General features: G+C 59.5%; 1 protein-coding gene across 2 annotated transcripts in view; it reads right to left on the reverse strand.

The window, feature by feature from the left end:
- Positions 1-2,439: 2,439 nt before the first annotated feature.
- CHD6 (chromodomain helicase DNA binding protein 6) overlaps positions 2,440-23,779 on the reverse strand; it is a 92,149-nt gene continuing 70,809 nt past the window's right edge. For both annotated transcript variants that reach the window (XM_068419552.1, XM_068419551.1), the window contains exons 22-36: positions 22,676-22,835; positions 22,094-22,183; positions 21,422-21,525; positions 20,624-20,753; positions 20,370-20,430; positions 19,620-19,677; positions 18,749-18,968; positions 16,559-16,767; positions 13,867-15,432; positions 13,155-13,303; positions 12,674-12,880; positions 11,542-11,988; positions 10,708-10,899; positions 8,822-8,941; positions 2,440-5,787 (exon numbers count right to left, since the gene is read on the reverse strand). In XM_068419552.1, coding sequence (XP_068275653.1) covers positions 4,897-5,787; positions 8,822-8,941; positions 10,708-10,899; positions 11,542-11,988; positions 12,674-12,880; positions 13,155-13,303; positions 13,867-15,432; positions 16,559-16,767; positions 18,749-18,968; positions 19,620-19,677; positions 20,370-20,430; positions 20,624-20,753; positions 21,422-21,525; positions 22,094-22,183; positions 22,676-22,835 — 4,604 coding nt within the window. In that variant the 3' untranslated portion in view covers positions 2,440-4,896. The remainder of the gene's footprint in view (positions 5,788-8,821; positions 8,942-10,707; positions 10,900-11,541; positions 11,989-12,673; positions 12,881-13,154; positions 13,304-13,866; positions 15,433-16,558; positions 16,768-18,748; positions 18,969-19,619; positions 19,678-20,369; positions 20,431-20,623; positions 20,754-21,421; positions 21,526-22,093; positions 22,184-22,675; positions 22,836-23,779) is intronic.

The raw sequence follows: 23,779 nt of genomic DNA on the forward strand, positions 1-23,779 counted from the left end.
CAGCTCCGCCGCTCGCGCGCCAAAACGCCGCCGCCGGAAGGGAACGGCACCTTCCGCCGCGCGCGGCGGGGCGGGGCGAGGGGAACGGTCGGGGCGGGCCGTGGCACGCGGGACCTCTGCGCGCGGGGCCGGTGCCCGGGGGTTCCCGGGGGTTCACACACCCGCGCGCGTGGGGCGGCCGCGCGCAGGCAGCCCCCGGCGGGGTTCGCGTGACGCGGGTTCGAACCCCGCCGCGATCGGGGACGCTGTAACCACCGACTAACGGCTCCTCTCGAGCCAGCGACCGCCGCTCCGAGCGCTCCGGCCCGGCCGAGCTGCCGCGGGGCTCTGGGGCGGAGCAAGGCCGGCTCCGTGGCTGGGGGTGAAGCCCCCGCCCCGCTCACCGGCACCCCGAGCGCCGTGGCGCTCACGGGCAGCGGTGGGGACACGGCCCCGGTGTCCCCCGCTCCCGCAGCCGCTTCGGACCTGCCCCAAGTTACGGGCCTACGCGCTGCGTTTAATTCCCTTTAGATTGTTCATTTGCGAGGCCCGGGGGTCGCTTACCGCGCAGCCGCGGGCTGGTGGGGCCAGACCCGCACCGCGCCGTCCCGGCCGGTGGGTGACCGTGGGCTGCGGTGTGCTGGCACACGTGGTGCGAAGCACTCGGGGACCACGAACGGTGCTTTTACCTGTTCAGTAAAGCGCTGGTATTGCTTTAAAGTTGTAAAGAGTGACGAGAATTAGTGGTCTCCTGTGACTCAGCCCTGGAGCTGAAGTGGCTCCTGAAGAGGTGGAAAATACAAATGCACTGAAAAGCTGAAGTTCTATTCGATACGAACCAAATGCCATTAGAGCAATCGCCCTCCGCTCACTGCCGGACGAGATTTCAGACCCAAAATCCTTCCTTGTGAATTTGTCAAGACACCAGAGCTGCGATATCTGCCCTTGGGGCAGGTAACGCTCACCCAGATGTAGTTCAGTGCTGAGGGAAATCGTTAACGACCTTTTTGTGACCACAGAGAGAATGAAAGATCCTGTCTAAATGTGTGATGATACTTTTCTATTCTGTGTCCTACCGCACAAAAACCGGGCAGGGACGGGAGTGCAGAGATGAGCGGCTGCAGGGTGTTTTATTCCCTCACGCCCCAGGAAAGGGCACGTGTGTCCTGCAGAACACCCCGGAGCGAGCTGTGCCCACCCATGCCCATCCTCCACACCCACGGCCCCTCACTTCCCACCCAAAGGGGAATAACTGACCCCACCTGACGAGACACAGCACGAGACACAGCACGAGACACAGCACGAGACAGAGCACGCTGCGGCCACCACTGGCTTCACGGGTAAACGCCAGCACGAACGCTCCTCCGTGGCCCACGGGGCTGCCTGGGCTCTGCAGATCCTTCGAGCAAATATTCTGCATTAACGGTGCCGGGGCGGGGGGAAGGCTGCCGTGAGCAGAGCCAGAATTTAACGGGAGAGTTGGAACTGGAAATTCAGAGTTCACACCATCACTTTGCCTCTTCTGCCCCTGTCCAAGCGATACCTGATGCCTCTTCTGCCTGGTGCTTTCCTGTTTCTACCCTCAAATAAACGCACCAACAAAACGCCAGGACAAGGTGTTTATGCGAGGGCAGGGGAGCAAGCAAAAACTCCTGCTTTACTCCGTGCCTTTTTTCCTGGACCTGAAAGAAATTAGTTTTTCCTGTGCGTCTGCTTATTCATCTGAAAAACTGAATTAACACCCACGTCTCTAAAGCGTGGATCCTCACACGGAGATTTATGACAAGGATTTATCTGGCACCTACTAGTGTTTTACAGGCCTCAGCTGGAGGTGTCTCGGTGAGAGGAACCGAAAGCCTCTTGTGCTGGGAGGTGCCACGGAAGCCCAAAGGCCTCCAGCTGCTACGGGGGGATCTCGTGCCTGGTCTCGGGGCTTCCACCCACCCTCCGGAGGAGGCGGGTCGGCAGAGAGCCCCTGCGCACCCTCGCGTGCTTCAACGGGCCGGGGAGCGTGGGCTGCTCAGGTGATGGTGCGACCCACGGACGGCAGGTCAGCCCCCGCGGTGCTGGGGGGGAGAGCTGCTGGGCGCAGCAGGGGCCGAGCCCCGACCCCTCCGGGGTGGCAGGAGAAGCTGGTGAGCCGGCTGCTCCCCGGAGGAGCGCACATCTCGCAGTGCACAAAGAGCCACCCTGCAGAAGGGAGGAGTCCGCTGGGCTCCACAGCTGCTCAACGGATTCGTGCTGAGAACAAGGCAAGTAACGTTTATCACTGAGTCAGGTGAATTAAACATTCACATATATTTGCTGAAAAAAAATTATATACATCTGTAGCAAGGCTCTGCCAAGTCTGAAAGATAAGCATCATCTAGTCACTAAATTAAAAAAATAAAAATCTGACTTTTAAATCTTTTTCTTTTCATCCATGTTCAAGAGCACAGACAGTTTATTTTGTTAGCACGTTTGGTGAAGAATGTATGTTTGTGTGAGCAGCCATGGAAACTGGTGAAAATTTGGCATGTGTTTTGGATAGGATGGAAAATAAGGAGAAGCCACTTACGCCTTACAGTCTAAATAATCCACAGCGTATATCGGGTTGCAAAAGGGTCACAAAGTAGCAGCCAAAGAGAAGCCCAAACACCCAGAGACGTAGCGTACATGTCGGATAAGGAAGAACAAGGTATCGAGCATGCTGGCTAATTAAATAAATGTCATTTAAACCCTGTTCCTTACACGTGTAACCCTGGAAAAACCATCCCGTGACAAGAAATGGACTCGGAAGAGATCTCTGTATCCATTCACAGTAAGGCTTGGAAGATAGATGAAGTTTTATAGCATTTGTATTTTAAGGATTTAGGGCAAGTACATGTTCTTCTACTGAATAAAAAGAAAGTTAGTACTTAAAAGGTTCAAAAATATATCAATCGTGATTTTTTTTTTTTTTTACATAAATAAATTATATTGATTTTGGATTTAACAGCTGAAAAACCCTTTCTGCTTCCACTGGAGGCAAAACTGAACAAAATGTTAGTTAAATAGAGATAGCAGCATTTCTAAGAAATCTGTCGATAGTGATACAGTATCTGTGCTACAAGGATGTTATTAAATAGAACACATTTAATTATCGGGGGGGTTGCATTATGATTGGTTACATACTTAAAAAAAAAAAAAAAATCATCCAATCCAGTAAACTGGGAATAAATTCCGTGAAAATATAAACCAAATGCTTTTTCAGACCATGGGTAACAGACTTCTTTGAGATGCTAATTTTAACATGTACATAATTTATAATCCCAAATGTATAAAAGACAATGACAAAAAGCATCATAAATAAATAATGCAAACTGAAATAGTTATGTCAAAACATTTGGACCATCTGATAAATTAGCAAAACTGTAACAGAAAATAAGTAAAAAATACAGTAAATTGTGACAACCAAATGTGAAACCGATGACCAGCACGCACCCAACTCCCTCCCCAGCCTGCCTCTTATCCCACCGCTGCACCACCATGGGTTTATTTCAAGTCTCAAACCATGAGCTGCAAATAAGAACAAGCCCAAGTGAAAGGAAAATTGACCGAGGAGTGAGGGGAAGGAGAAGGAGGGAGAGTTGCCTGTGGAGGAGTCGCAGCACGCGGAGCTGTGAGGGCCGGCGGCGTTACAACCCGTCCGTGCAAAACGCAGACGTGGAAACCATTTGCCAGTGGGAGGGGACTGGGAAACACTGTTCAACAGCAAACGGAATGGGAAGGAGCAGCCAAGGTCGTCTCGTCACAGCCTAGCGCTAGCAAAGAAGGAACTCGAGCTCTGAAGGTCTCAACGGCCCTTCCTGGAGGACCCCCAAAGAGGAAAGCTGGCCTACAGCCCTTCCCTCGCTGGCGGAAGGACGTTGCTTTGGGGGTAAGGAGTGGGAAATATAAAAACTCAAAAAGCCTCAGTGTTCGTGTAAGAGCATTAAAATCAGCGTGGCCTGTTCACGGCTGGAGAAGAACCTTCACAGCACTTCTGACGCCACAGGTGAGGACTAACGCCAGAGAGGAGAACCGAGGACTAGCAGAATGGTGGAGAAACTGGCAGCTACAGTATAGTAATCCCAAAAACGTCATGCAAGATGTGCAAAACCTTTCCAGATCAAGCTGAAAAGTTCTGGTAACTACCGAGGAAAGGGCAACTAAACTCCACGTAACATAAAACCAAACTTTGGTTTTAAAAAATACAAAAGAATGTCTACGTCGGATTTTCACTCGCTGCAGTTTGTCTCCAAACCTTTGAGGTGGGGGCGATAGAGAAATTATATCACTACCAGTTATGCTTTTTCCTGTCAAAGAAATGAATATATGCATTTTTCAATCATTAGTTATATACTTCTGTCTATACTACTATTCTAGTAACCATGATAAAATAGGGAAATACTTTAAATCAAAAATACACATTAGCACTTACTATAGCTGTGCTTTTTACCCCCAAATACAGGCTTTTTCGTTCAGTGTCGCTGTAGAAATACCCTTGTCTGCGTGTGTAGACCAAGAGGTAAAGACTTTTCTTTTGCTCTTGTGTTTTTGCTGCTTTTTTTCTCCTCAAAAGAGTGAGCAATTTGGGGGGTGACCGAGTACTGGAGTTGCTATCGTCGGCTGGGATGAACGACTGGAAAAACAGAACAAGAATTCGGTGCCTCCCATACTAGCTAGACAACACTGTTTATCTAATAAAGTGGCAAGACCCTGCAACTATTAACATGGAGTATGTCACCAGAGTTTTTTTTTCTGACAGGGAATTAGGTAGATAATATTTCTCATGGAAACACAGGTTCATGAAGGCGGAGCGGGGCGGGAGGGTAAGTAACAAAGAGTTTATGGGATAAGAAACTCACAAGCCACAATCTTTTTGTGTTTTTTTTTTTTTTCACTGAAACAACAGTTCTAATCGGTATCGCGAGCCGCGTCGCGCTCCTCCTCTGCTGCTCCGTCCTGCTCTCTCTCTGCCGACACGGGCGGTGTTTGCTCCACACAGTTTTGACCGTTGGCAGCTTTTTTTTCCGGCGGCGAGGCAGTGTCTGGCTCCGGGTTTGCCGATTCCCCTTTCGCTTTCTTTCTCTTCCGCTTCTGGCTTTCCAGGCCGGCCGCCTCCGAGTGCCGGCTCTGCTGCATGCCGGGCAGCGTCATGCCGATGCCAGGGGAGAGGAACATCGAGGGATAGATCAGTCCAGGAGACATCCCTGGGATAAGAAACGGGTTAAAAGCTACAGGACTACTGGTAGTTATTGCGGATTCTGTCTGATTAGAAAAGGAGCTAGGGCCAGGCTTCTCGTCAGAGAGAGTTTCTTTTTTCCCATCCTGGCTGCTCTGCGTGTCCGCGGCAGCTTTCTCCGCGCTGGCCGTACCGCTTTTCGTTGTGCTTGTGAGCGAAGTCGGAGCAGTCGCGGTACAAGTAGTTGTCATGGGGGGGTTGAGGAGTCCTCCAACGCCAAACATCTGCGGTACAGTAGCCATGCCCGGCAGCATCATGGGCAACATGCTCAGGGTGCTTTTCACCTCCTCCCCGGCGGGCACTGCTGCGAACCCAGCAGGAAACCCCACCAGCCCGGTCAGAGGGATCCCTTGCATGTTCCTCATGTTCTGAAGTCCTACTAGGTCCATCCCAGCAATCAGTCCGTTCATGAACAGTGGTCCCATTCCAGAAGAAGAATCTGCTACAAGGCCAGGGCCTTTAATGAGGTCGCTGCGGGGCCTTCGCCCCCGCCGGCGCGGCCCCACGTCTCGGAGCAGGGGCTCGCTTAGGATGCGATTGAATTTGCTTTCGGGTAAGTAGCCCTGAAAATGAAACACAGACAACAGAGAACGCCCGACAGTTATTAGTGCATCAAAGGAAACCCGGCGTTCCTGCGCTCCCATCTGCATCCCAGACGGCGTCGGCACACAGATATTTGCCTACATGACATGGAGTCGGAGAGGTACGCACAACTTTGCCCCAGGGGATGCTGCCAAACGCAAAACACCCTCGCTCTGCCCTGGCACGATACTGCAGCATCAAAGTGCCCAGGGAGGAAAGGAGGAAGCACATTTTTACCCCGTGTTTTCACCCGAGCCCTCAGCATCGGCTGCTCCCCACAGGAGCAGCACTGGGGCAGCCCTGTGTCGGACGCCAGCTCAGCTCCCTTCCCGGCTCTAATCGTGGCTTCAGCATCATCTGTCAGAGGTGAAGGGCCGCATTTTCAATGCTCTGCATGGGGTGGCACACAGAGAGCAGACGTGCCGTCTGAGGAGCTCCCGGTTAGATCTTCGCTGAGACACCAGGAAGGTTCTCCTGAGCGTTCAGACACAGGCCACAACGGGGCGAGCCTGTCCGGGTACCCAGGGCTGTGCAGGGGGACACAGAGCGCAGCTTAACGCTCCATTTTCAGCATCCTCATGACAGACATTGAAACATTTCCCTTTGTGCCTCCCTTGAGCTTCAGTATCGCTGCTCTCTGAACCATTTCCAATAACAGATTTAGGTAGGAGAAGGATTTCCCACTGACACCTGCAGCGCAGAAACTTAAATCAAAGTGCTCCGGCAGTCTGCCCGGCACAGCCACTGCCCGAGGAGGGACAATCTCTGCTCTCCTCCCACCGGCACGTGGGAGAACCCGCATGGGACCACGGCTGCGCCTGCCCCGGCACCCGGCACCGCCGGCTGGCCCTCCCCGTGCACGGGCCGGGACGGGTGCGCGCTCCCCAAACGCGCTGACGGGGGTCAGGGGTGCAAACGCTAACGGGCACGCGGCCGCCGAACCAGTGCGCGTGAGCGGGGGCCCAGGGAGTGGTCAGGCACAGAGACCGTCTCTGCAAACGAAGGCAAGGAGGGGCAGCCAGCTCGCGTGGTGCTGGCCACCCAGATGGGGCAACAGTGCCAGCCCAGATGTGGAGCTGTCTCCTGGGGAGGGGGACAGACCACGCCAAATGCCCAGCGCCAATTAAAAGCACCTTTGAGAGCAGTACAAACCTCTAAGCCAATCCATTCCCCCTCCATCAAGGGCGTCACACAAACCACCGCAGCCACAAACCCAGGGAGCGGGCGAGGGGGACGGTGGGGAGAAGCCTGGGTAAGGCCAGCCCGCGGGGTGGGCAGGGTGGTCCGGCAGTGCCGGTGTGCCGGAGGGGAGTGGGCTCTGCCACACGCCGGGGCAGGGGCTGGCGTGACAGACGGTGAATGAACGTGGAGAGGCTCGGCTCCCTGCGCCCCTCTCCCTGCCCGTGCCTGAGCCTGCAGGCTTGGTGCCCTGCGGGGCCTCCAGCGGGCCCAGGGCTGCACAGGCAGAGCTCACAGGAGCTGTGACAAGCCTCGGCCGAGGGTATTTTTGAAAATTTGACCTGAGAGAATGTGTTTTGTCCCCTCCCTGCCGTCCAGCGCCCGAGGTGGATTACTGCTCCTGGATTACTGCTCCTACGGCGTTCCTCTTGCCCCTGCTCTTTCTGAGCACCCCGAGGCTTTCTGGACAGTCACCGGGAGCTGCTGTGCCCGGTGCCCACGGCGCTGACCCCCGTGCCATGGGGCTGCGGCAGGCGCCCAGCCTCCCCCGGTGCTGCAGCCCCGCAGCCGTCCCCTCCCGCGTGCGCAGCCGAGGTCCTGCCTCGCCGCTCCCGGGTCCTCACCAGAGAAAGGTTGTGGGGATGGGGGGGGAAGAAGAGATGACATGATACGGATTTCTGCAAAAGCTCTAACTTACTGAAAGCTTAACAATGTCAGCCCAGTCAGCTGCAACAGCATACTCCAAGTTTGCATCGAGCCACCTTGGCAATTCCTTCAATGCTGGTGCCGTGGCTCCCCCTAACTATAAAACACAGCAGAAGGATGACCTCTGTTGCAGAGAGAGTTATGGAAAAGAGTACAAGAAATACGATTACACCTCCCCTAGCTCCCTGCTTTGGGCTGCAGTTTGGCTGGGGCAGAGGCTCTGCCCTTGCTACCCATCTTTGCAGGACTCGGTACGCGCCTGCTGCCTCCAGACACACAGTTCAGGGAGAAAAGGCAAGTTCAGCCTCTGTGGCCCGTCCCAGCGCCCTCCCCACGACCAAGCGATGGGGACAGAGATTCTATAAAAGCCGTGCTCAGAACCAGACAACCCCCCCCCAATTCACTCAGGTCTCCAACAGCCATCGGGGGTGTAACAGAGGGAAACACCAATGGGGCTGAAACAGCCTCCCCCTGCCTTGCTCCTTAGTTTTGGTTTTGGATATGATTAATGTCACATCACCTTCTGACCTACTGCAATCCTGGGTGTGTTTAAGAACAGAATTTGGGTGGAAAGTATCCCTGAACATCCCTTCTTGTTCAGAAAGGGGAACGTCACTGCACTGGAGATTAAACTGCAGACACACAAATCCATGCCCCTTGCTCAGTAAGCAAGAAAAAACCCTTCAAACCCCCCACTTCCCGCATGCCCAGCACCTGGATGGGTATTTGTACGCTCTGCCTGCACCTCGTAAGGAGCAACAGAACAGAGATATTTGCGTGGCCATATTGCAGTGAATTCAAGGGGAACAATCAAATTCAGAATGGGAAGCACCAGCTGGGGCTGCGCTGATGACGGCTTTAAAGCCAAAGGCTGAATCCCTGTGCCCTTGCGGGGTCTGTGCACCCTGGTGAACACTCAGACCTTCCCCACTTCACAGAGAAGTCACTTATGCTGCAGGTCTGTGTCCCCTCGGGCCCACACGTGTCACAGGGAAGTGTAGATCAGCGACTGTTCCAGCCTTGTGTCCCAGCTACAGGCTTCTCTGGACTAAATCTCCCCCCAGGTGAGCTCAGGGTCTGCTCAGCATCTCAAGACACCGAGGGCAGAGCACGGAACAGGCCTTCGCTTACCCGCCGTCCGGTACCCTTATGTACCACAGGCACCCGCTCCTCTCCCGTCAGTGAGTTAATGTCCAATTTGCTGGGGTCCTTGCAGCGTTGCCTCCTCTGCTTGGGCTTGTCTGAAAAATTCTGGAGTGCAAACAAGACAACGTTAATGAGACCAGACGGCTTAACGAGCCTGGATGGCTACAAGCCCTGCAGGAGAGTGGCACAGATGAGCTCCCAAGGGACAGGGGGTCCCTGCAGACGTGGGGTGAGCAGCACGAGCGGCACAGGGACACTCTCAAATGAGCACAACTGATTTCTGTAGATATAAAGGGGTTTTCAGTGCACCCCACTTAGACTGCTCCAGCCCTTCCTAATCCCCCTCCAGTCCCAGAACTGTAACCTGCTGCCAATTCGTACACGTGCGTCTGTGAATGGGGCACGAACTGCAACTAGGAAAGAGAGACCAGGTCTGTGTGTGCCACCTCATGTCGGTCTGACACAGCTGCCCGCTTCTCACCAGCTCATCTGGGCTTTGTTTCGCCCCTATTTCAGCTGCTCCCACCGCAGAGCTGCTGCACCGTGTTCCTTTGGGATCGGAGCCCTCCTGGGTCGCAACCTACAGCGTTACAGCTGAGTTGTTGCACACTCACTGCGTGCACCAAGTCCCGGCGTCAATGTGCCTGCAGGGATGTGGCATTATAACGAACTACTGTGGGCTCTGATTCCTGAAGGTCAAAGAAAAGGCCCTGAGCTTGGTCTGTCCTTCAACAAGCTGAGCTGCTGCAGTGCCCCAGAGCAGCTTTCCCTCCATCCTGCCTGGGGAGAGGACACCCGCTGTGACAGGGCGTATCCTGCAGGGCTGGCCCGGGGCACTGGGGGCTTGCTGGGAGCGAGAGGTTCACCAGTGGCATGGCCAGGCTGGGCGAGCTCCAGCAAGCCCCCAAGGAGGGCAAGGGCGATGGCAAGGAGCGGGCAGGCTCCCCCGTGCCTGCTCCACCATCGGGCTGCTCCTTGCGGTGCTCCTGGGCACCTGCCCTTGGGCACAGGGGTGCCCGGATCTCTGGAAAACAAGGGCCACCCTGCCTGAGCGAACGCTGGGCTCCTCATCAATCACCTCTAACGAGCTCCAGAACAGTAACACGTGCCTGCACGCCAGGCTCCAGGGGATCCCTGCCTCGAGCACACAGTCCTCCAGGACCAAGACACTCTTTCAGGTATCACCACCACATTTCTCCCTACTCCGTTTCACACCCTGTGCTCTGCCGACCACATGGTCTAACGCGCTAAATAAGCTGAAACCTGGAGCAAACCAGCCTGTGAACCCACGAGCCGTACACTTATGAGATGACAAGAACCAGACAGACTCTGCACCCCACTCTGCTTTCTGGCAGCGCCTGCGGCCGCGCAACTGCAGCCTTTGGGCCACTTCGGCCCAGTTTTTAAAGCGAGGAGGTTTCCTCCTGCCTGGGGACCTTAGTTAATACAACAGCACTGCCCAAAGTGACCCCAGGTGAAAGGGAGCAACACAGACAGCCCTCGAGCACCCCAGATCCCTGTTCCCCTTTCTCTCCCTGTCCCTGGTGCTTCTGGAAGACGTTGGACTAATTGTGCCCTGGGCAGCTGGATGCGCTGGAGCTGGAGAACAGACCAGGGGGCAGGAGGATGCAGCTCAGCCAGTGCCTTTCACAGCTGTCCAGGGAACCGTGCCCACCGCCCGAACACGGGATGAACCTCCCAAACAGCCCCGAGGAACCCCACAAGCGGGGAAAAAGGCTGCGCTTTGAGACGCTTCGTGGAAGCCCTGAACTCAAGAGCAACCGCAGCAAACCTAACACAAAGGGCAACACACAAGGCAGACACACACACACACACACGTGCCACCGAAGGCCACCGAAGGCCACCCTTACTGTGCCGAAGCCGGGAACGTCGAGTGTGTAGTCGGTCTGCTGGCGGAGCCAGTCGAGGAGACTCTTGTTCGGGACAGCCTTCTCTGCGTGGCTGCCCGCCGCTGGGACTGCCTGGGGAGTTGAGGTAGCAGCAGCCGGCCCGTCGGGGAGGGGACTGGTCTGGGGGGGCTGCGGCTGGTCTTCCTGCACATCCTGACGTGGAGGGAGGAGCAGGGAGAGCCCATCAGCAGCACGTGGTGATGCACGTGCACCCAGATCAGCAGAGCTCCCAAAGCAGGTCATTGCTCCCATCACCCACATATTCCCAGTGCCTGCTCCTTAAATCACCGCCCACCACTGCATTAGACTTCCCCTCCGTCCCCAGCACTGGTGGCATGGAGGGCAAAGAAAGCTGGGAGATGCTTCTGAGCTCACCTGGAAACCCCCTAATCACCAGCAGCACCAACTTCCCCCCACATCACTCCTAAAAGTGGTCTAGAGCGACTGGTCTTGCCCCAGGAGGAAGGGTGCAGCAGGCTCTTGGCCACAGCTCCAATGCAGTCAAGGACCTTTCCTCATGTCCTCTAACCCCACACCCCCCCGAGGTGGGACAGCTGCTTTTGCTAATGCTCAGCAGGACACAAACACTCCAGGCAAGGTGCTGCAAGCCAGAGGGAAAACTTCCCTTCCTCCCTGGAGTAGCATCTGCCCCTGCCTGCTCCAGCACAAGCCACGCTGTCCTGGAGGAGGTCCCGCACTGTCACGGGCAGCAGAGCTTGTAGGGGACAGCTGGACCGTGACACAAATCGTGCTGACTCCATTGGGGCCACGTGAAAGGGGGGAGCGTCAACCCACCTGCAGCCTGGTTGGAAGAGGCCTCTCCTTCAAGAAGATGAGGTCCATCCCTTCTACATTTTTTCTCCTGCCCCGTCTTCTCCTCATGGCAGCATCGTCTCTTCGGAGGCTGCCATTTACTATCTGTCCCGTGACAGGATGGATTAGCCCTGCCTGGAGGATGCCAGACAAGTCCATGCCCAGGGAGCTCTGAAGGGTGTTCACGGTGCCCAGTTTGGGCAGGTTCGTGTTCAGGGAGAAAGGAGAAGAGCTCCCCGGGGACCCATCGGAGGCTCTGGACAAGTCCACTGCGGCGTCGCGCCAGCCGTTCAGCACAATGGGCGGGTGAACGTGGGCTGCTGCTAGCTGCTCCAGGCTCCTCTGCTTGGCATCTCGCTCCAGCTCCAGCTCGTAGGGCCTCCGGTGCTTCCGCTCGTCCTTCGCGAAGGCCGGGCTCAGGAACCCCTCCTGTGCGCATCAAAGCCCCACCGAGGGTCACGGCTGCTCGTGCACCGCCCCGGGACCGCAGCCCTCCAAACCCACACCGAGCTAATGGCCAGGCGCTCTGCCTCTCCACAGGAGCCCCGAAGGACGCCCCTTCCCTGGGCACATCGCACCCCTCCCTCCTGCTGTGGGGCTGGGGCAGGAGCACCCTCACACCCACTGCAATCTCCCAAGGGTCTGTAACCCCGGGTGCTCCGCCAGCGGCTGGGGTCCAGGCCAGCAGCTTCTGTCTCTGCGCTGTGTCCAACAGCGAGAGGAGATGAGAGCGAGCTGGTGACCGATGGGGCCGTGCCCTCCCCTGCACCCTTCCCTTTGGGACCCCAGGGCAGTGTCCCCTTCTCCTCCCGAGCACGCCAGGTGCTCCAGCGCTGACTCGGGAAGCACCTCTCCAGCCACCGGAGCTGCGGAGCAGCCGCAGACCAGCCGCCTTCCCGGGGGGGAGCAGGGCTGGCGGGGGGCTGAGAGCACGGGGAGCTCACCAGGAGCCCTCAGCCGAGGCGACCAAGTGGCTTAAGCCATGTGTTACACACCACAAGTGGCACCAAGAGGCAGTGAAAACCCAGGCCCTGCTTGGGAAACCCCTGAGCACTTCTGGGCAACGCTACACCCCGGAGTGCCAGTCCCGTCCCTGCCCGAGGGCCCCCCTCACCTTTTGCACCTGTGAGATTAACACCCCGTTATTGAAGCTGGGCTCGGGGGCCTCTGACTCGGCGAAGCTGCTCCTGCTGCCGGCACTGCTGGCCACCGCCGGAGCCATCAGCAGGCTTTGGGTCTCCAGCTGCTGGCTGGAGGAGGGCCACTTGCCCTTCAGGATGGCGTGGCAGATGTTGTCGATGCGGTTGATGATCACACGGTCCTGCGAAGAGAATGGCACGGTGGCAGGCTGGGACTCGAGGACTGACTCGTGTGCATCGTCTCAGGGTTAAAGACACACGCAGCCCTGGTGAGCTCAGCTCGGCGGGGAGCTGCGCTGGGGCAGGGGCGCCCACGCACGGGTGCTTGGGGAGAGCACCCTGGTTAGAGCACCCATGAGGAGCAGGAGGCAGAGCCGGGGCTGTGTGAGCCTGTGACTGCTGGTCAGGACCACCCGGTGCCGCTCACAATACAAACGGTGCCGATTTTAAACTCACCTTAGGCCACTCAGAGAAGGAGTACAGCGTCTTCTCCTGCAGCAGCTGGGCTATGGTTGGTGCCCGGGCGTCCTGGAGGTCATCCATCTCCCCGGGCAGGACAGAAGCAGAACTCTTGCTCTCTTCCTCCAAGTACTTCTCTGGACCCCCTGAGAAAGCGACAGAGAACAGAGCCCATCACTGCCCTGCTCCTCTCACATCTCGAGGCGGGAGCAACTCCTCACACCTTCCCACCCCAGCGCCCAACGGGCTCCACGAGGGTCCCAGTCCCCAACCAGCCACCAAGAAATGCAGCTGCCCCGGGTCACGGCAGGCGGCCCACGCTGCTCAGGAAGGGCCAGCGCTCCCCTGGGCTCAGTCTGGGGGCTTGTACTGCAGTGGCCCCCATCCCTGACCGTCCCCATAGCCCAGGTGGGTGAGGAGGGCACACGCCTCTCCAGAGGGGCTGCTTGCCAGGCAGTGCCCTGTGCCGGGAAGGGGATGGCATCCTGCTCACGGCAGAAAGGCTGCGTGGGCTCAGGGCGGGGGGTTCTGGCCAGCCCTGCTGGCAAACGCACCATCAGCCCTTTGTTCCCCAGTCACATCAGCTACAGGGACCCCAACCCCTGCAGAGGGGAGGCTGCTCCAGGGCTCGGCAGCCTCAGGGCTTCGGCTCTGCAGGGAGGACAGGAGGTCCCTCCCGCCCCAGCCGGAGGGAGCTCGCAGGACCTACCTTGACGCTGGCTGCTACTGGCTTTCTCCCCCTCATCTCTGTTCTCACACTCTTCTGGCTTCACGCTCCGGGGCTCGGGGTGCAGGGCCTCTCTGCAGCCTGCCTGCCCCTCGGCCCCCCGGCCCCAGGCCTGCCCCCCAGCACAGGGGGGGTCTGCCCCTGCGGCCCCCCGCAGAGGTGCAGGCAGGCTGAGAGCCTGGCTCTGGGCCTGGCCCGGTGGGTGCTGCAGGGTGCTCTCCTCGTCCAGGCCACGGTCCTCCCTGCCCTCCGGCCCGGGCTCCCCCAGCCCTTCGGGTGTCCTCAGGCCCAGGGACTCTCTCTCGCCATTCACATCTTCTGGGCAAGTGCCCTCGGGCGTGGGGAGGCCAGAGCTCTGCTCCTCGCCCCCCAGGTCATTAGCCTCGGGGTCACAACCGGCCCTGGTCCTGGGACCACTCAAGCCGTCCACAGCATCTGCTGCTGCCTCAGAGGTATCATCATCCTCTTCTTCCTCCTCATCTTCCTCGCTGTGGCTCTGACTCGGCCCTGACTTTGCCTCCATTCCTTTCTCCTGCAGCAGATCGATGAACCTCTGCTCAGAAGGACCCTTTATTTCACAGTTATGAAGACTGGGACTGTAGAGCCCCACGCTCATGACCTCTTCCATGGCGCTGCGCCCCAGCAGCACGGGCGCAGGGCTGGGGAGGCCCCGCTTCTGCTGCGAGGCCCCGCAGAGCTCTGCCGCGACGCTCCGCGAAGGCTCGCTTTTGGGGGGGGGAGGCGAAGGCTCAGCTTCCTCGTTCTGACCGTCCGTTCGGTCGCAGCCCACCTGCAAACCCTCTAGGAAGGGAGCGTCCCTCATGGCGTCCGCATCGCAGCTGGACGGGTCCTCGTCCCCCTCCAGCTTGCCCTCAGAGAGTTTAGCAACGCCGCTTCCAACGTCTGGGCAGCTCGGGCTGTCCCGGGCAAGGGAGCTCTGCTCGCTGTTACATGTCTTCTCGTCGTACATCATGCACACCAGCGAGTCCGGCAGAGAGCTCTCGTCGTAGTTACTGGAAATGATGTCCCGGACTTTAGCCATGAACGTCTCACAGTTCGCACCCGGCGGACTGCTGCCGGCCTGCGACATGGTGCTGTCCACGGCTTCCAGCTTCACCTGGCTCTCGGCTTCGTTCTCCAGGGGTTCGCAAGGCCGCTCCGCCCGGCTGTACAGGGGGGAACTGTAGAGCTTGGAGTTAGTCTGGTAAAGGCAGCACAGGGTTTCTGGGCCCGGGAGCCCCGTTCTCTTGTGCTGGGCATAGTTCCTGTACGCATCTAAAAAAGACAGCTGGGGGTCGTTCATGATGTAGTAGTCGGTGCGGTTGAGGCCGTGCTTGGCGGTGCCGAGGAGCAGGTCCCGGTCGTGTTTGCCACACTCCCACCACACGGGCAGGTAGAGGCTCGGCCGGCACAGCTTGAGCCGCTCGTGGAGCTGCGGACACTTGAGCACCTGCTCGCGCACCTTCCGCAGCAGCTCGATACGGTAGAGGGTTCTGGCAGCACGTTCCTCCGTGATGGGCTCCACGTAGATGTCAGGGTCTGGGGGACCTACAGCAGGGACAGAAAAGCCAAGGTAACGTTGATGAGGGTTACTCAGGGGCAGTGATAAGCAAGGTGAGTTTGAACTCCTGCTCAGACTGCACGTGAGGTGGAGGGGAGCGCTTGTAGCCACCGTCGAGGCTTGTTTTCCGAGTCACCACCTTCCATTCATTTGCCACCAAACGGACACATGGGAGTAAACTCCCTCGACTTCAGCAGCTGCACTTGGCTGCAGAGGATTTCAGGTCTTGGCTGAGCTCTGCTCCACGGGCACCAGCAGTGCTGGAGCTGCCTGGACCTGCCGGCAGAGCGGCCCTCCAGGGTCTGAGCCTCTGGTAGCCCTTCAGCAGGTTCTCAGGGAAGGGTCCCTCAACTCACGCAGCTCTTTTGGTGAAGAACACCTACCTAAGGCACTAACACACATGTCCAAGGAACTGCACCTGAGACCAGACCTCCTGACAGCTCTGAGAGAAAATCCTTTCTGCTGCTGTCAGAAGCAAATCGCTTTGTGCTTAAATAGCCCCCAAGCAGCTTTTCATGTGCCATGTCCTGCACGGTGCCGAGGCACCCTGAGAAAACAGATGCCCTGTGTGTGTCGGCCAGGCCTCCCAAGCCTCCTGCGGTGGGTTCCGACCCCCTGTACCCTGCAGCAGAGCTCTCTAGTCAGCGACACCACAGCACGGGCACTCTGCGGACTCCGTCCAGCACCAGCAGAGATGCTGGGGAGGAAAGCAGCAATACAGACCGCCCAAGCAACCCCCAGAGCCAGCGTGGAGGAGGTGGGATCTGCTGCTTCTCTCCTTCTCCTCTCTCACATCTAGAGGCTCTTGCCTTGGATAAAACTGGTTGTGATTTCATGGGAGGGCTCCGCGAGACCTGTGAGAGCAGGGACTGGAGCCCGCGGGGCTGCCCTACCTGCCCGCTGCGCCGGGGAGACGGTACATGGTGGTGACACGGCAGCCAGAAATGCACGTGGCTTCTGCAAGCCCATGGCCTGCCTGGCGTCCCACTGCCTCCAGCTGGCCCTGAAACTCCTCCCTTGCTCTCCTGCTCCACAAGAGCACTGGGACCACTTCTGACCTACGGCTACATGGACCTAGTGTTACCCACCCCAGGCCATGCAGCCTCCACTCACCATCCTCTTTCCACAGTGGGAGACCACAGACGTTCTTGCACATGGCCATGAAGCTGTAGAAGTACTTCTCCAGGCTCTCATCTGTCTTCTTCTCCAGTCGAGAGATGGCTCGGAACTGGGCCCAGTCAAAGACCTTTTTCTCCTGGTCATAAATAACCCCAAAGGAGGACACAGTGCGGTAGAAATCTGCCTGCTCCCTCCTGGTCCACCTGTGGGGCAGGAAGGAGACATGAACACCACTGAGACACGCTCTGGTCCCAGCATGGGCAAGGCACCAGGCAGAGAGGCTGAGAGAGGACTATCTAGTTACTGCCCACCAGTTCTGGAGGAGCTGCCAGGAGGAGCACACTGGGGAGATCGTGACAACCTGAGATCCTCTGCCTTATGGCGCACAGTGAGGAGGAGTGAAGGCCATGGGCCCTCGGCTCACTGGTGAAAAACACTCTCAGCTGTTTGAAAAACCACTTAGTGCAGCTTGTGGCCGTGCTGCCGGTGGGGCGTGGGCTCCAGCAGCTGCTGCGGAGGCACAAACCCATCTCACCTACTCGCTTCCTGCCACAACTGCCACACCGAGTTGTCTCATCACCTCCATGGAAAGGCCAGCTCTCAGGAACTAGAAAGGAAGGTCCTGCAGACACAGCTCTCATCCAGCCTCTTCCAGAAGGAAACTGGGACTGGCGTTCATTGCCATAATGGTCCCAGTAACAAACACCATCCACCCTGCTGACTCCTGTGGACTCCTGGGTGCCGAGGGTGGGTGCCACCCCCTCCCCGCTGAGGGAAAGCAGCCGTGGTGATGGGGGGTTTCAGTCACAGCTCTGGTAGAGCACAACTTCCACTCTGGCTTGGACCCTCCGAGCTTTCACCTCGTGGGGATCAAAGGAATGATCCACGACTGAGACGGTGAAGAGTGTCCTGGGCAAACACAGCCCTGGGCAGAGTGTGGACAAACAGGCCAGAGAGAACAGAGCAGGGCGCAAACTGCGGGGCAAGCGCAGGAGCCGGTCACGGCAGAGAAAGGTGAGGGCTGTGGGCTGAACAAAGCTTAAAGTCACATCTCAGCCCCTCTGAACTGCAGCTCTGAGCCAGCACCAGCAAGCAGCTGGGACACGTCAAGGAAGAGCAGACAGGGTGACAGCGCCCATGGCACTCCCCAGCTGACCAAAATACACCCTGTCCCAGGGGCCGTGAGCCCTCTGCAGTGATATTTCATTCCAAAAAGGAGAATAACAAGAAGAAAGTTAATAAAAAACACAACAGTCCAAGTCAAGGAGCCCCACAGGGAGTTTGTTGACAGGCCTCAAACTAAAGGCTGGTGGGAAACTGCCCAGGACACCCCTACAAGGAGACACCCCCCAAAAAAAAAGCCCCCAGAACTAACGAGCTGGCAATACCAGGGTGCTGTGGGTGCACTGCACAGCCACTGATGCCCCCCTTGAAGAGGGGACGGTACAACTGGAAGAGGTCCAGAGGAAGGGGAGAGGAAGATCAGTGGGCTGGAGCAGCTGCCACAGGAGGAGGCTGTGAACAGCAAGTGCAGGGCAGCACAGACACCGAGTGGTTCCGTGGGCTCCTGCAGCGGGGACACACTCACAGGACACAAAGCCACAAGGACTGTGGAGCATAGAGAGCCCCGTCAGCTCGGGGAGTCCCCGGCAGTGGGGGCTGGCAGCGGTGGAGGCAGCGTCACCCTCCCGCACACCCTCCCTGGTTACTGCAGGGAGCCGCTCAGGGTGCCAGGGTGGGCCTACCATCCTCCCACCTGCTGGGACACAAACAAAACGGGAGCACACCGCTACCAGGACATGCCACCCTCGGGCTCCCGAGGCCCCGAGCAGGAGGCTGACGCAGCAGCGCGAGAGCCGTGAGGGTCAGCAAGGCCACGCACGGGGGCTGTGACAGCGCTCACCCCTCAGCCCTCGCCCACGGCGTGTCCGAGTGCACAGCACTGCCCAGCAGCACCCGCTCTGCTGGGGCTGGGGGCAATCCCTGGCCCCCTGAAGAGCTGTCCCCTCGCTTCCTTTCACCGTGTCACCAGCTGCTCCCCAGCCCAGCAAGGACCCACGTGCCTCCAGCACACGGGCAGCTGGCTGCTTGGACAGCCGTGGTGACACCTACCCGGGTAAATCCAGGGGGCAAGGATTTCACCTGGCCTAACTCAGCTTTGGAAAGGATCTGCTGCTGCGTTACCTTTTCTGCATCTCTTTGTTCGCCGAGTCTATCTCGGAGGCTCTCCTGAACATCTCGTCCTGCAGCCAGTAGCCATGGTTACCGGGCACCAGCATCTCGGCGCGCGCAGGCAGCTCTTTGCGGTTGCAGCGCTGGTAGACGGTGACGAGCCTCCGCAGTCTGGCTGTGAGGGCAGATGAGACAGGCCAGCAGGATCTGTCTGAGTCGGAGCCATCCTGGGCTTCAAACATCAGCAAGGACATTAGTATTTAACGCACACTCTACGCCACAGGTTCCTGCGTCCCTCCAGCCAGCTTCGAGAGCTCCCTCCTGCCTTCCCCCTCCCATGGGGGACACCAGGGATCACAGTTGTGACTGGGGGGCTGTGGTGACCGTCCCTGGGCCTCCGCTCCCCAACAGATGCTGGCTCACAGCCTCAGCATGCCTGAGCTTCCTTCAGAGAGAGCCCAGAGGCAGAGATGGGGTAGGAACGACGGCTCCGGGCCAGGCCATGCGTGGGAGAGGGCTGCAGCTCCCTGCGGAGCCAGCCAGCCCGTGGCATCCGCCGGCACTACCCGCTGCAGAGACCCTGCACGCTCATCTCATGAAGGCAACTGCATGGACAAGGGCAGGCTGATGGCTTCTCATCACTCCTGGCTGGCTTTGGCTGGAAACACTCTTTTCCCAGACCCTGGCTGCCCTGCCATGGGGGACACCCCTGGGTCACACGGGACTCTGACAGGAGCGTGCCCAGGTTAAGCTGCCCCAGCCCCTCGCACAGAGCAGCCCATCCCCCCGCCCAGCAGCGTGTCGCTCCCCCCGCTCCGGCTCTGGCTGTGCCGTGCCAGCCCCCGGGAAGCCACGTGCCGCACTGCGGGAGATCGGGCCTCACCTGCCGCTGGCTCGTCTCGCTTCTCGCTGGCTTCGCCCACCCCAGCAGCCACCGTGTCCTGCAGAAGGAACCATCAGAGAGGGTCTCCAGCCCCACAGAGAACCCCCACACCCGCAGCCCACCCGGCCCTGGCAGGACGGGCAGGGCCGGTGTCCCGTGCCCAGGGCTGCAGTCGCTGGCTGCCCTCGGCACATGGGATCGGAGCAGCACGGACGGGAGGGGACAGCTCAGAGGGGCAGTGCCTGGGGTGAGGCCCACCACGGTGACACAGGCTGTAGTGCCATGCCCAGGACAGCAGCAGCGCGACAGCCTCTGCTGCTCAAACCAACCCTTGCACCCTCCTGCGCTGCCTCCTTCACTGCTCTCCCTCTCCCCCAGCGCCATTTCTTCTGGGACCGCCCCGACTCCTTTGCCACTTTGCCAGGGCCCACGTGGCTCCTGAAGCCGAGTGCGAGAGCCAGCACCCCACCCGTCCCCAGCCCCCCGTCCCCCTCAGCCCCGCACGAGGCGGATGCTGCCCAGGCCCGCAGGAAACACCGAGGCAGCAGCAGAAGCTGTGCTCCAGTGAGCAGAGACGACGCCGAGAGCGCGGGGCAGAGCCCGTGCACGGCACGGCGAGGTGCGGGGTCATGGGCAGCCCTGGCTCCCCGGTGCCCGCGGCAGAGCCGACGGGGCCAAGCCTGCAGCGCGGGGCGGGAGGGCAGGCCTGGCAGCAGCGCACGGGCACCCATCACCGTGAGCTCCACTCACCTCCTGCTTTGGCAGCGCCTCCAGCTTTTCTCCACCGCTCTCCTCCTTTTCCATGCTGCCCCTGGGTAAGAGAGTGAATCAGTCCCTGGTAGCGGCGGCACGGCCCCCTCGGCTGTGCCGCTCGTCGGCAGGAGGGAGCAGAGGACTGGTGCTCGTGCCATCGCTCTGCCCATACTGGGGAGCCAGCCCTCTGCTAACGTGGCCCCAGGAAGGAGCCAGGCACCCCCGAGAGCTCGGCCCCGTCCCCTGCCCACCTTTCGGCAGCGTCCTGGGCCCCGTCGCTGATGCCCTGCTCCGCGGAGAGCAGCTTCTCGTCGGGCATGCCCACCTTCTCCAGGAAGCACAGCGCCGGGTCCGCCCGCATGGCGTTGTACCGCTCGTAACCTGCCAGCCGCACGGGCCACCAGAAAGGAGAAATTGGCCAAAGCCAGGCCTGAGCCTGGTCCAGGCGAACCTCCTGCTCCCCACCCAGCTCTCATTCTGTGAGAGTGTGTCTGTGCTGCTGTGAGAGCGATTCTCACCCCCAGAAACTCAGAACACTTTCCCAAAAGCTGCTCGGCTCCCCTGGGCAGCAGCAAAGAGGACGGTGAGCCCCTCCAGCCCAGCAGGAGCCCTGCCCGCGGGCAGCGCAGCGCAGTGCCCGGGGAGCTGGGCACAGCACCCGCGGCAGGTTGCGGACGGGAGCAAACAGCCCCGTGGTTCCTGGAAGCCGCAGGGCGACTTCATGGCCAGGCTGGGGATGCCAGGAGGGGCTCTGTGCCTTCCTCCTTGCCCTCACGTGGCAACTGCACCCTGTTCCTGGCAAACCGGAGGAGTCTGCCACGAGCCTGGGCACAGCCACCCCGGGCACCGCAGCGCGACCGCCCCACCACCCGCACGAGCTGGCAGCGCCTGGCGAGAGCTGCCCTGGCCCTGCATGGCCGTGGTGCACAGCCACAGCTCTGCGCCCTCACACCGACGCGACATCCCCTCCAGTGACCGGAGCTCCGGCCAGGCGCCTCACTGGGGTCCCTCTCACGCACTGGCACCCACCAGACAAGCGGGGTACCCACCGTGCTTGAAGACGCCGATGAGCAGGGATTTATCGGCCTCGGCGTTCCACCAGTCCACCGGGATCTCCACGTAGTCGATGTCTGGCAGCAGCACGTCCAGCTCCCTGCGGCACACAAGGCATGAGTGCCCCTCTCCCAGCCTCCCCAGGCTGGGCACTGCTGGGCAGGGGCGGGGGGAGACAGGAGCCATCGCTCCCTGGCGTGGGGACAGGCAATGAACACACGGCTGGCCCGGGGCCCGCCAGCGCCTGGCACGCGCGTCACCCTGGGGTCAGAGAGCTCAGGCCTTGGCTCCAGTGCAACCCACTGCCTTCCCCATCCCTGGGGGCTCCCGCTCTGCATTAAAGGCCAATTTGTCCTGCAGCACGCAGAGGCGTTTTCCTGTGGGGTGTCCCCAAGCGTCCCCAAGTGTCCACACAACCCCAAGCTGGTGCCGCAGCCTCAGAGCTGCCTCAACGGGGTGGCCATGGCCACGGTCCCTGCCTGGGCAGCACTGACAGATATCTAAGGGTGATGTTTTGCCTGAGCAAGACCTGGGGATTTGACCACAGAGTCTGACTGGCCCGGAGCCGCGGCGAGCCCGGACGTGGCTGGGCTGGATGGCCGTGGCAGTGCTCGAGCGGTGCCACCACGTCCCCAAAGCACCGCAGGGGGTCACCGCGAGGTCCCTACCTGGCGGGTGTCCCCTCGAAGGCTTTGTCCGCGGCCTCCCCCAGCACTTCAGCCTTCAGGTAGTAGAGCATTCGCACCCGCAGCAGAACCCTGTCCCGGGCAGCAGAGAGGAACACACGCTAGCATGCAGGGGCTCAGGGGCGAGCCCAGGGCCTGGCCCAACGGCCCTCGCCAGAGCGTTCGCAGGGGGACACTCCAGGGGCCAGCGAGGCCAGGGAAACCAGCTCAACACCGTGCTGCCCCACGTGGGAGGACCCCCTTCCTCAAAGCAGGACAGGCACCGGCCATGTGGTGTCACACCGCAGTGCCTGGCGCTGCCATCGCTGGGGCCCTGCACCCAGAGCTCTGCTGCGCAGGACATGGCTCCCGTCAGCTGGAGGAGCAGCCAAGAGCGGTCCAGCAGCCAGAGCACAGTGACCCTGCGTGGGCTGTGAGCCCTCCCCGGCTGCCTCCCACCCTCCCCACGTGGAGCACGGTGACCCTGCGTGGGCTGTGAGCCCTCCCCAGCTGCCTCCCAGCCTCCCCACGCTAAAGGCCCTCTGCCCGCGGTCCCCGCGAGCTGGCGCAGGCTCCTGCGCTCACTTGTTGCAGTGCTGTTTGAGGTGCTTCTTGTAGCTGTCGTCGTGCAGGACCACCTCGGGGTTGCAGGTGGCGAGCCAGTCCGCGTTCTTTATCTCGGGCAGCAGCATCTGGTTCTTCGTCTTCTTCCCCTTCCTGCCTCTGGGCACCGGCGCTGACAAGCCTGTAAGAGCCAGCGGCAGCCAGTGAGCACCGTGGGCACCGCGGGCCACGCCGGGCACTGCCTGGGCACCTCTGGCAGCAGAGCCGGGGAGGTGGGGGCTGTGCAAAGCTCCTGGTTGCAGGTCGGTGGGCCAGGGTGCATGGGGTAAATGCAGAGTGTGGGACACTCCAGCTCCACGAAACACTTGGGTATCACCCCAGAAACTGAACCACTGTGGGTTCGCAGTGCAATGCTGAGCCCAAAGGATAACACGGCCCCTTGATGTATAAAAATATCACATAGAAGCACGGAAGGGACCTCGGTCCTGGCCACGGCTCTTAGAGCCTCACCTAGACACTCCAGACAGCTCTGAAGTTCACCCTACGGGGCCAACACAGTGATTTGGGATAAAAGTTCAAAGAAGAGGTTCCCAAAGGATCAAAGACCAGAAGACAATCCCGACGATGTGATCTGTAAGGGTGGTTTCCTATTCTGCGCATCAGGAGGAGGGCTGCGTGGGAAGCGGATCACCGCGGGGGCGTTTACACTCGGCGAAGGTACCGAAGGGAAAAGGAACGCAGTCCCATCTGGCTGGCAAAGATAAAATGAGATCCAGTGGCTGGAGCTGAAAATTAAACACATTTTCAACCTTGAAATAAGGTGCGAGTTCCCAGCAGAACATGGCAACAGCTCCTGGTGGGGACACTTGTTCGGAGCCTTCTGAGAGGGCCAAGCTGCGTCCCTGGGCAGCGGCTCCCGAGGCGGGGTCCTGCAGGAGCCCCTGCCTGTGTGTGCAAAGGGGAAGAAGGGCCTCAGCAGCCCCGTCCCATCCGTGTGGCCTTGTGATGCCAGGGAAGAAGAGAGAGCGTCACCGTGTCCTCAACACCTGCATAAAGTTTGCAGCTCCACGACAGGACAAGGGCTCCAGCCCAGGTAGCTGCTGGAGGCCTGCAATGGGCACCAGG

This window comes from Nyctibius grandis, chromosome 28 (genome assembly GCF_013368605.1).
Source record: "Nyctibius grandis isolate bNycGra1 chromosome 28, bNycGra1.pri, whole genome shotgun sequence".
In the NCBI taxonomy this organism is placed as follows: Eukaryota; Metazoa; Chordata; class Aves; order Nyctibiiformes; family Nyctibiidae; genus Nyctibius; species Nyctibius grandis.